Genomic DNA, 11,666 nt, shown 5'->3' on the forward strand with positions numbered 1-11,666 from the left:
CTACACAGCCCTTTCACACCTGGACAAAAGGAACACCTATGTGAGAATGCTATTCATTGACTACAGCTCAGCATTCAGCACCATAGTGCCCTCAAAGCTCATCACTAAGCTAAGGACCCTGGGACTAAACACCTCCCTCTGCAACTGGATCCTGAACTTCCTGACGGGCCGCCCCCAGGTGGTAAGGGTAAGTAACAACAAATCCGCCACGCTGATCCTGAACATGGGGGCCCCTCAGGGGTGTGTGCTCAGTCCCCTCCTGTAGTCCCTGTTCACTCATGACTGCACGGCCAGGCACGACTCCAACACCATCATTAGGTTTGCCAATGACACAACAGTGGTAGGCCTGATCACCGACAACAATGAAACAGCCTATAGGGAGGAGGTCAGAGACCTGACCATGTGGAGCAAGGAGAACAAGCTCTCCCTCAACGTGATCAAGACAAAGGAGATGATTGTGGACTACAGGAAAAGGAGAACTGAGCGCGCCCCCATTCTCATCGACGGGGCTGTAATGGAGCAGGTTGAGAGCTTCAAGTTCCTTGGTGTCCACATCACCAACAAACTAACATGGTCCAAGCACACCAAGACCGTCGTGAAGAGGGCACGACCGTCGTGAAGAGGGCATGCCCCCCCTCTACGCTGCTGCTATTCTCTGTTATTATCTATGCATTGTCACTTTAATAACTCTACCTACATGTACATATTACCTCAATTACCTTGACACATTGACTCTGTACCGGTACCCCCTGTACATAGCCCCGCTATTGTTATTTACTACTGCTCTTTAATTATTTGTTATTCTCATCTATTACTTTTTTTTCTTTTTCTTAAATCTGCATTGTTGGTTAAGGGCTTGTAAATAAGCATTTCACTGTAAAGTCTACACCTGTTGTATTCGGCGCATGGGACAAATAAAATGTTATTTGATTTGAAAATTTGATTTGATTTGAGTGGTTTGGAAGGAATCATTGTCGCTAACTGCAAGCATTGCAAAGCCATTATTAGCCTGCTATTCAGTGGAGTGGCTGTGTGGTCCAAAGTCTAAGATTAAGGGTTTCTTTTCCTAGTTTCAAATGATAAACATAAAAAATTGGACATGCTGTCAATGAAGCACAATTTGTGCCGCGCTCAAAACAATTGTTAACTGCTAAATCTGACTTTAGTGAGTTCAAGACAATTGGGAACTCAGGAAAAACGAGCTACGACTGGGAAAGTATGTTTTGAACTTTCGTTGAACCCAGAATTGTAAATCCGGAACTCTGGCCTCTTTCTTGAGCTACGTCCTGAAGATCACCGACATTATCATGATTCAACCTTTTTTTTCAGAGTTCCCAGTTGTCTTGAAAGCACCATAAATCTAGAGAATGCCAGACTTTGATGACAAAGTTTGATGACAAGATTTGCCAACGAAGGACTGCCGTGCCACCTCCTGTTAAAGTGGGCACAGCACAACAAGGTGAGTCCAAAAATGTCTTGTATGCTTCTGCATAAATTATGTAATATGCCAGGAAGATATGTATACTGTAGCTAAGAAAGTAATACTAAGTGTATGTTGTGTAGTAAACAGTTAGCAGCCCATGTGCCTCACCCTAATAATTTGGTCTATTTTCACCTCTTAATTTAGCCTACTATTCTGACTTGGTGGTGCACATGTAGCCTATAACCTGTTTTTGAGAAATGTAGTCTTTGAATATTGTAAGAGCTTTCATTGTCTGCTTATATGCCCCCTTTATTTATCCTACAGTTCTGACTTGGTGTACACTGTAAGAATGGCCCATGTTCTGAATTCTGTTGCTGTACATTTCAAAAGTGCTGAACAAATAGTTATATTAACTACGTCCGTCCTAGCTTGCTCATTAATGTCTTAATCGAAATTACTGATTGCCTCTTATCCGCTTGTTGTCCCCTTATGCCATAGCTTGTACATATCAATTGTCAGTAGAAACCACATTTGTTTAAGCAAGTCAGCCATATCAGCTATGTTTTTTTTTAAAGGCAGTAAATGAGGCTGAATGAACCGTTTCGCTGCCAGACAAGGCTCCGCTGATAGCCAGGTGTTGCAGTGGTAATGTGTTGGGACTGCTGTTGGGACTCTGCTGTTGGGACAGCTTTATGTAGGCCCTAACAGTTTGTGGGCACCGTTCTTCACTGTTATAGTGCAATTAATGTGTTGTTTAGTGCTGTGTTGTGTAATGGATTTGCTGGCATGCATCCCACATAATTTTTTTTTGCCCCACCAAGATTTCCATGCTAAAATCGCTAGTGCAGTCTTTAAAACGAAAATGCATTGTAGAAACTAGAAATAGACCTAGATATAGTATAGGCAGTGTTTAACCTTCAGCCTTTATATAAACATATGAATTAGTTTATATACAATATTCTGCCCATATGAACGAATGCATATATAATATTTATATTCATACATGATTTAATGATGTAGGCCTATATACAATATTTATAGCCATACATTACCGGTACTTAAAGAAAAGCAGTAAACATAAACATTGCTTCACATTCTTTAATAAAAGACTCATAAACACAATCACGCAATTGGCTACAGCTCGCTTCACAGCTTCCCAGGGAAATTCAAGGTATTGTATGCCTCACGCAGACGAAAGAGTAGTGGAAGGAGTTTGCTTCTGCTGCACTGTTCTCTGTAAAATATAACGCGTTGCGGCAGTGCTTCACTCAAAAGGGGACACTCCCTGATAGATGGTAGGGCAGCAGGCCCCTCACCCCTCCCTCCCTCCCGATCCACAACCCCCTGGGGTCCACACATGGCCTCGCTCCACTAAACTCCCCTCCCCCTAGAAGCGTGCTTTTTGGATGGGACCAGTATAAATCCCAGATTAATCTAAATCCGCACCATCAGATTTATTTTGTACATTAGGATTTCACCCCATTCCCTTGTACACACTTGTGTCTAGACCCCCCGACCCCCTCCTCATCACTTTCCCCAATCTATGTCACGTGTACATAGTGGCTGATGTCAGAGACTTATCAGTATGATGCTTTGAATCATATGTTCTAGGGAGTGCATTCAGAAATGTCCACCAACCATTACATGAGAGCCAAGGCCTTGGACTCTTTGCCATTACATAAGCGTCCATGTAAACAAGGAATGTAAAGAGAGTGGTATAAACTCCAGAGGAAAAGACATTGGTAATTAAGGGTGGAAAAGGATGAAGAGAGACAGAAATTATGAGAGGCAGATAGTGAATTGAATGAGAGGATTTCTCTAGAGGCACATTTTATATGATGAGTTTTACAGTACATAACTTCACTATATTGATGTACCATTGTAATAGAAATGTATGAAGTGAATTACTTGGGTAGCTAGGAGAGCAAGGCAGGTGTAAGGAGAGAAACCAATAAAATGTTATGAGCATAGCAAATGCACTGTGCAGTATTATACTTACGCAGCAGACAGAGGGCAACAGCAGTGGTGACACCCAGAAGCCACAGCCTCTCCAATCCCATCGCCGTCCCTCACACTGCTTTACATATCTCCCAACCTGAAAACACAGAAACACACACTCAAATCAAATCTCTGACATACAGTAACACACAGCCTTCAATACTGTACAAGGACATTCCCACTGCATCTGGCATCAGACAAGACCAAGGTAATCCTCCAAGTTAACATCAACCCTAAAGTATTTCATAATCCCTACTTCAAACTGTATTCCAGTCTGTTGACAGCTTGATAACTGACTGTATTCTGTAAAAAGTCTTTGCCCACTGCAAAATTGGATGTCTGATTTGTGATTTGGATTTGGATTAAGGGAAACGTGCTTATTTAAACTAGCTTTGGGAGTGAAAATATATTGATGTGTGTGTGTGTGTGTGTGTGTGTGTGTATGAGTTTGTGTGTATCACCATTAGACAGACCTGTGGGTGTCCCTGTCACTGATATGGTCAAAAAGATGAACCTTCTGCCTGTGATTGGTCCAGCTCATACTGTAGGTCTTGTCTCATGCTAACTGGGCTAACAGCTTTAGAGAGGTGACACATGCAAGAGGAAAACATCAGGTTCTTCTCTGTTTATCTCGTCATCCCAACCCCTGTCTAATGGTCAATGCACTTTCAATTCATATTTCCTCTTGTGTTTCAATATTAAAAAAATACCATTCACAGTATTCGAGAAGAGAACCCTGTAAATTCCATGAATGTAATTTCTATCTCTGACATTGTGCATTATTGCACCGACCCACTGAATGTGAACCGGATATTACTGTAACCAGAGTGCTCAATAATCCACTTCCTAGAAAGAAGAATGGATGGAGCCTGACAATACAAAGGGTCAATAAAGCTTTGAAAACTGAATCTGTGTTGCACTGTCTGGCCCATGATGTGTTAAAGTAGCAACATACAGCTTAAAATCATCTACAGTTTAAGCTTTCCCCTTTCCTCCACACACACATATACACTGTATCCTCCCACATACGCAATGCAGAGTCACTAATACCAGCTTATCACTAGTGTAAGTTAATTACACTAATATAAGGAGGCTATTTTTAGAAAGCTAGGAAGTGTAATAGCAACAGATATGCCAACTCAACTCACGTGACACATTTGGTTTCATAGTAGTAACTTGACATAGTAAACAGATCTGGGAAGAATAGGTTAGGGATATTGTTATCTTCTGCACTTGTCTGATAAGGGTATGGGACTCAGCGGGACTCTTTAGTCCTGTTGGGAATTAGCCATGGCATCTGTCCTGAGTTGGTTTAATCAGTGTGATATTTATCACTGATTTGGGGGCAAGGCAACAATGATGTTATTATATGAGAGTAGCAGAAATGGCAACATGGCCATGGGCTATGTCACAACCAAAACAAAAGTCTCTCCTCTCTGAATGGAAAAGGAGCAACAGAAATTGTTTCACAGGGATACATGATACCTACAACTTGCTCTGACAGGACAGAGATGGAAGGAATAATGATGTCCTCTCGTTCCTGTCTTACGCCTGAAATGCCAAATTAAATCGAACAATGCCCATCCCATTCAGTTTTTTTTTCTTCATATTGCACTAGCTATTGTGTTATCATCCCTGCAAAGTGACAGAAACACACGATTACTTGTCACTGGAGCTGATTGCACAGCACTGCATCATTCTCTGAGGTAGAAATAGTCTTCCTAGGTAACAGTTTTCATCCTTCAGCCACATGGCATCCAATCGAGCACCCAGCCAACCAACCCCCTCTCATGTCATGTTGCTGCTATTGAGGGAAACCTCATTTAACTGCTAAAATGTTTATTTTGGATATCTCTTTATACATGCTTATCACCTATAGGTACTTATATCACCTGTCAAATTCTTTAGAGTTTCTCCAGCCTTATAGTTGGTGCTTTGGCAGGGCAGTTGAGAGAGGAGAGCCAGACATCAGACCCTGCTGTAGGGTTCCAGGTCTATAGGTGTAGACAGGAGAGACAGAGGACAGCACCCACCACTATTCTGTGGCTTTAGGTATGACCTGTTTCCCAGGGCAGGAAGTCCTTTAATTTAAATGCAAACAGAGGAGGCCTACAAGTTTATCTCAAGATGCTACATCATACGTAGTAATGAGGGGTTGCATAGGTCACTGATAGTATACATGTTGAATGACGATGCTTGGAGATGCACAGTACACAAAGCATCATATCAAAGTGCCTTTAATCTCATAAAGGAAAAGCAAATTGGGTGCCTTTAGAATGATTATCTCTCTATCTTCAAACGAATGAGAGGACTCAGTGTTCTTTCTAAAAGCATATTGTCAAGAGAAATCATTACAATTATGGGAGCTGCTCAAGGAGGGTTCTGATTTTGCTTCTTCAATGAAAAAGTTGCTAGTTGCATACAAATACACCAAGTCAATTATTACGAATTATTGGATTATGTTAATATTGCCCAACAGTCATTTAAGTTTCTTTGACTAAAACCTGGTTTTAGTTTACAGGGTTGGGAGTGGTAGCTAAGCCCCTTTTATACAGTCCTGAACAGCAGACAAATGCAGCTCTGCCAGGATCAACTGTACATGGAGCAGATGCGGGTTAGGAAGTGAGGGGAGCTGAGCCTGAGGATATCTGAGGGGAACACGGAGACGTTACATAAGTGTCTAAGTCACACAAAAGAAGCCATTGAGGGAGATCTGGACCGTTCTGTCATACTAAGTAAGACTGTTCTGTCAGTACACAACCAATACACAACCTCAGACACTCAAATAGTCTGGGCCTTTTCTCCCATAAGTCTGGCAACCAATGCAGTAGACTAATACACACTTACACAGAAGACATTTTACTTTGAAATGACAGTGTAAAGACTTTCAAACCTGTTAAAGCTGCAATATGTAACTTTTTGGGCGACCCGACTAAATTCACATAGAAATGTGAGTTAGAGACCTGTCATTCCCATTGAAAGCAAGTTTAAGAAGTGGTAGATCTGTTCTATGTGCTCCCGTTCTTAAGTTCAAACAGCTGAAAATACAATATTTTTGGTTATGGAAAATATTCGTCCGAGCAGTTTAGATGGTATAAAGATTCTCTACACAATGACTGCTTGTTTTGCCACTTAAACTGAAATTAGGCCAACCAGGAAATGGCGGAGCGATTTCTGCATATTGCACCTTTAAGAATAGTTGCATCTCTTACTGGGATTCAATGAGACAAATTACTTTGGACGGCATCCTTGTGAACACCTAGCCTAATCCAGTACTGCTGCTCCCAACCTTAATAGTGTAATCGAATTAGAAATCAAAGATAAAGGGCATCCGTCAGCAGCACACTGTCCTGTATATGCTTGTACAAACAGTTGGTGAATTTGTATTAAGCACTGCTTGCCATAGCAGAATGACAGCCATTGATCTCACTGACAAATATACCATACAAAACCTTCCATCCATCCCCTGTGAGAGAGCCATCATACATAAATCCATAATCTATCAAGACTGTTGTCTTCTCCGCAGTAAACAGTTGTCAGCAAATACTGTACCATAACCTGCCAGATTGTTCTCTTTACAGGGATGCTTGCCATTTTGATGACATTATAAATAACATGGATGGTCTATCCCATCTAAATGTGGCACAGCGTGCGTGGCACACACTTACAGTAGCGCTAAGGGAGCAAATCACGGACAGGGCTGAGCTGGATCTCACAGGTAGGATGCAGCACAGTTTGAAGAGCACTGCATTAAGAGGTAAAGAGGTGAAAACATGGAGGGAAATTATCCCCCCAGGCCAGGCCAGTAGTAAGCCCACTGAGAGTAAACCCCACCACACCCAAAAAGGTTTCGCTGAAATCGCACCCAGACAAAACCGCAAATGTGTACATCAAAGTCATAACAATAGAACACGACACTCTCCATCTGCCTAACTCTCTACGTTCACACACTTGGTAATACATACTAAGAAAATCCTATCGGCCTAGCGGCCAAGGCCCATCTGTGATGTTGGTGATAGAGACGGACCTGATAAGCAGCTGTATTACTTTCTTAGTAATCCTGGTTAATCCTGCTTGGGCCATGGCCTCAGAACAGGCCTGCTGGGTTTGATGGGGGAACTGAGGGCCCTATTGCAGGTGCAAAGAAAGAACACTCCTACTAGTAAATCATAAACAAATAAAATATTCATCCACTGTACATCGCACCAGATTACTTCATAAAAGGAAAGGGTTAAGGCCAACAATCAACATTTTACTGACCGAATTAGCGAGTATAGAGACCAAACTCTTCTTTCAAGGTGTAACTCAGCGTAGCGGGGGGGGTGGGGGGGGGTGATACGTCTGTCATCATTGAGACCCATTATTAATAATAATAATATGGTTGGTACTTATATTTGTGTGTATTGTACTGTACGCATGTGTGAATTTGATTTTTTTTCATATCCCAACTCCCTCTGAGAGGTCTACATCTTGTGTACTGACATCCTCCGTTAATTCAACCAGCCCTTTAGAGTAGTTTGCCCCACCCCATGACCTCTGGTGGCCATGCAAACCTTAATTTAGGGTCAACCACTGCATTGATGTGAAATGAAGTGTCTCAAGGCATAGATAGCTGATTGCTGCACCTGAGCTAGAATACTTCACACGCAAAAACCACATTGGCCTTGTTAGAAGAAGGAGAGAGACGAAAGTGAGATGCTGCCCACATGTCTTGGTTGATCGAAAGAAAGCTAAAATAAAACTAAAGAACCCATTTGGTTCTGGAGGTTTATTTATACCTCACCAAGTCAACTCTTACCATCTATGACTGAGAAACACATTCAGAGTTTCCAACAACACTGCAGATTGAAATGGCCATGTCTATACAATGGTGCCTTTGACACTGCATTCAGCTGAATACGTCTTAATAAATATCCCTTTCTCTAATCTCCTTTAGGTTTTCCCTCAAAACTCTAAGCGGTTTTGTATCAAATCCGTGCAAGAAACAAAAACTTGCTTTATTACACCTCGATGCTAAATAATAACGTTTCGTTTTGCAACTTAAACAGAGTTTCTATTGGAGAAATTCTGTTTGGTTCCATTTTAATAAACGTTTTGCAACAGAATTGGTGGAATAAATACACCCCTGAACACCCAAACACACAGTTCACTCTCACAGCAGCCACATACAGCGTCATCACTTTGCTCATTGTATAATTCCTTCTCGCATATATCTGCTTTTCTTGCTCTCACCTTTTGTCTTCGCTTGTGGACTTCAGTGCACAACACAACAGCTGTCTGTGACCAGGTGTAAAAACCTCTCCGAGCCAAAACTTCATACTATAACCGTTAATCACTACACAGCCTACATCGTTGTCACCATATTAATGTTATAGTCAACAAACTAGAACAAATGCGTTAGTAAACCCACAATCCAATACGTGTGTACAATCACACAGTACAGTGTACAGCAAGCAGTTACCTTGACTTGGAAGAGTTGCTGTGTTGGATATCTTTAGCTAGCTAGCTAACATTAAGTAGCATTCCTCTCTGTTTGAGTCAGCTCGTTGAGTAGGCTAAATTAGCTGCATTAGCCACATAAGTGAAAGGTAAACTAAGAAGCTAAAATACAACAAAATATAGTTAGCTCTCTCTCTCTCTACTGCTTCTCCTTAATTTTTGAATAAATATTTTTTTTCTCAAAACTGTTCAACTCTTGTCCTTTCTCTCTTTGAGTCAACAACTCACAACATTTTATGCACTGCAATGCTAGCTAGCTGTAGCTTATGCTTTCAGTACTAGATGAATTCTCGGATCCTTTCATTGGATGGACAACATGTTAGTTCATACTGCAAGAGCTCTGATATGTTGGAGGACGTCCTCCGGAAGTTGTCATCATTTCTTGTATTGAATTCAATGTACCCAGTGGAGGACGGAAAATAGCTGTCCTCTGGCTTCACCATTGTGCTACTCTAGAGGGTGCTGTTAATGCTACTGTGGACCTTCATTGCAAAACTGTGTTTTAATCAGATATTTGTTGACGTGAATATATTCAGTACAGTTTTATCTAAAAAGGATAACTTTTTTATGTTTCACTATTTTTATTTTTATGAAATTCACTCAAGAGGATGGTCCTCCCCTTCCTCCTCTGAGGAGCCTCCACTGTGCAGAACATAGAACCACAGAGTCCGGTAAATCACTAAGGCCCATGGATGAACTGAGCTTTACAGTTGGACTTTGGTCACTTGAGTAAGCAATTCAAATCTAAAAAATCAGCAATACAAAAACATCACTCTGATACAATGGACACTTTACTATATCATGAAATAAGTGCCATGGTAAATAACTGAACTATTTAGCATCAATGATGCCCTTGTGTCATGACTCATGAATTGCCACAGTCCAAGTGAGGATATCCAGTATAAGTCATTCATAAACATAACAAACAGAAGAACTGAAAGACACAATACATGGTCTTTCAGAATGAAGTCAGTCTCAATAACCAAGTGTGGATTGAACTGGTGACTCATTATAGAGTAGCTGAAGCAAATATGCATCATATTCTGTTGGGTTTTTGCCTTCATCCACATTGGGGGATGGGAGGGTTTAGTAGCAGATGCTGTTTTCATTGATCAGTTTTCAAACATAAAGAAAAATATAATATGTGGCATCAAGGCTGATATCTGAATGCAGTAAATAAGTAAAGAATAGGAATAACATCATATATCGAGAAAAAAAATTCTGAAAGTCCATTGTTATTTTAGAGTAACTAGATGGTTTGTTTACAATGATGCCCCATGTCATAGTCTCCATATCAGGCAACAACAACAAAAACAGGTGCCTCTATTGTCTGACATGGACTGATAGGAAAGGGACCCAACCTGAATACAAAATGACCATTCTGCTGTGATTGAACATTGTTCTCAGTATGCATTCATTTAAGGCATTAACTAATCTTAATTTCACCAAAGGTGAATAGTCTACAAGAACGGACGTCAACACAATGCACTTCAGGGAATATTCTGCTTGTCAGACTGTTTTAACGGTAGGTTGAATAGGCTACTTGAGACAAAAGTATAAAGCTACAACGGAATCTTTGTCTAGACTAAAAAAAAGTGTGAGGAAATGTGTGTTTGTGAAAAAAAGTATATTCTATTATAAGTGAATGTACATTTGCAATAAAAGTGGACCACATGTGTAACTCACATAAACTGTTATTCACGTGTAGGATGTGGCGGAGTCCATTTACCTTGCTCGAGGCACTTCTCTGAGTTGACCAGAATACAATCAGTCCATCGGGTCCTTTACTTTTTTCAGCAGTTGACGTATTTAGGCTTTCATTGGTTATTCTAAAGTTTGATACGTTTGACTTAAAAATGCAGGTGTTCGCATATTTTATAAAAGCGTGAAAGACTGTCTTTCACGAGCCCCTGATAGGTGCTGACTCAACAAGAGTGAAGATAGGAAAAGCTCAGTTTAGATGTAGCTGTAGCAGTATTTCATTCTATTCTAAGTCATTAAATCCCATATAACGACAGAGAAAAACTTAAGGAGTGCCTAGATTGGTTTATAATAATTTGAAAGTTTCCGAGCATATTTAAATTTTTCTCCTTCGTGCAGCTTTGTCCAAAGTTATCCAAAGTGTAGTAAAAAGGAGCAGTAGAAAAAAAAATATCTGAATCCATTAAGCGCATTTATTTAAGTAATGCGTTGCTCAAAAAATCCCCAAATGATGTGCACCTCTCAGCTCCACCCTACAATGACGGAGAATGTGTAAGAGTATAGTCGTCTATTCATGCACTACGTTCCTCGCGGTTTCTTTCCTTCCTCGTATCTCCCTCCTCCTCCCTAAGATATGCACTCAGTTCGAGCGCTCCAGACAAAAGCGCTTTTCCGTGGGAGAGGACGTTTTGGAGACCCTAACAAAAGACACATGCTATGCAACGGGACACGTCCATAAACAATGACAATGTCATGTTGCCTATACCCCCAGTCATACATTTTAATAAGGGTCCAAATGTAATCCAAAATGCCTTGCTTCTGTTCTTCTCATGTCTCTTTTTATGATGCAATGATCAATAACGGCTTTATTTAAGGGGTAAATACTTTGCCCCACAAAGTTACAACAAAATGCCTTCACAACACCACATTTTTCAAATCAATATGGGTGGGATAGTTTTCCTATATGAATAGATGTCCCTCTAACAACTTGTTTTTTAATGGTTTTGGGTCGGAGGTCGTTGGGGTTAACTGGTCCTAGAGACCC

At 40.8% G+C, this 11,666-nt stretch overlaps 1 protein-coding gene across 2 annotated transcripts in view; it reads right to left on the reverse strand.

Annotated features, from left to right (window-relative positions):
- The window catches only part of LOC106579883 (uncharacterized), a 39,325-nt gene extending 28,034 nt beyond the window's left edge, over positions 1–11,291 (reverse strand). Inside the window, exons 1-2 of one of the 2 annotated variants that reach the window (XM_082966290.1) lie at positions 10,650–11,291; positions 3,423–3,518 (exon numbers count right to left, since the gene is read on the reverse strand). In XM_082966290.1, the coding sequence (XP_082822416.1) occupies positions 3,423–3,483 (61 nt within the window). In that variant the 5' untranslated portion in view covers positions 3,484–3,518; positions 10,650–11,291. The remainder of the gene's footprint in view (positions 1–3,422; positions 3,519–10,649) is intronic. The other variant, XM_014160213.3, reaches the window with a different exon arrangement.
- Between the last annotated feature and the right edge of the window lie 375 nt (positions 11,292–11,666).

The sequence above is a fragment of the Salmo salar genome, chromosome 20, assembly GCF_965601325.2.
Source record: "Salmo salar chromosome 20, fSalSal1, whole genome shotgun sequence".
In the NCBI taxonomy this organism is placed as follows: Eukaryota; Metazoa; Chordata; class Actinopteri; order Salmoniformes; family Salmonidae; genus Salmo; species Salmo salar.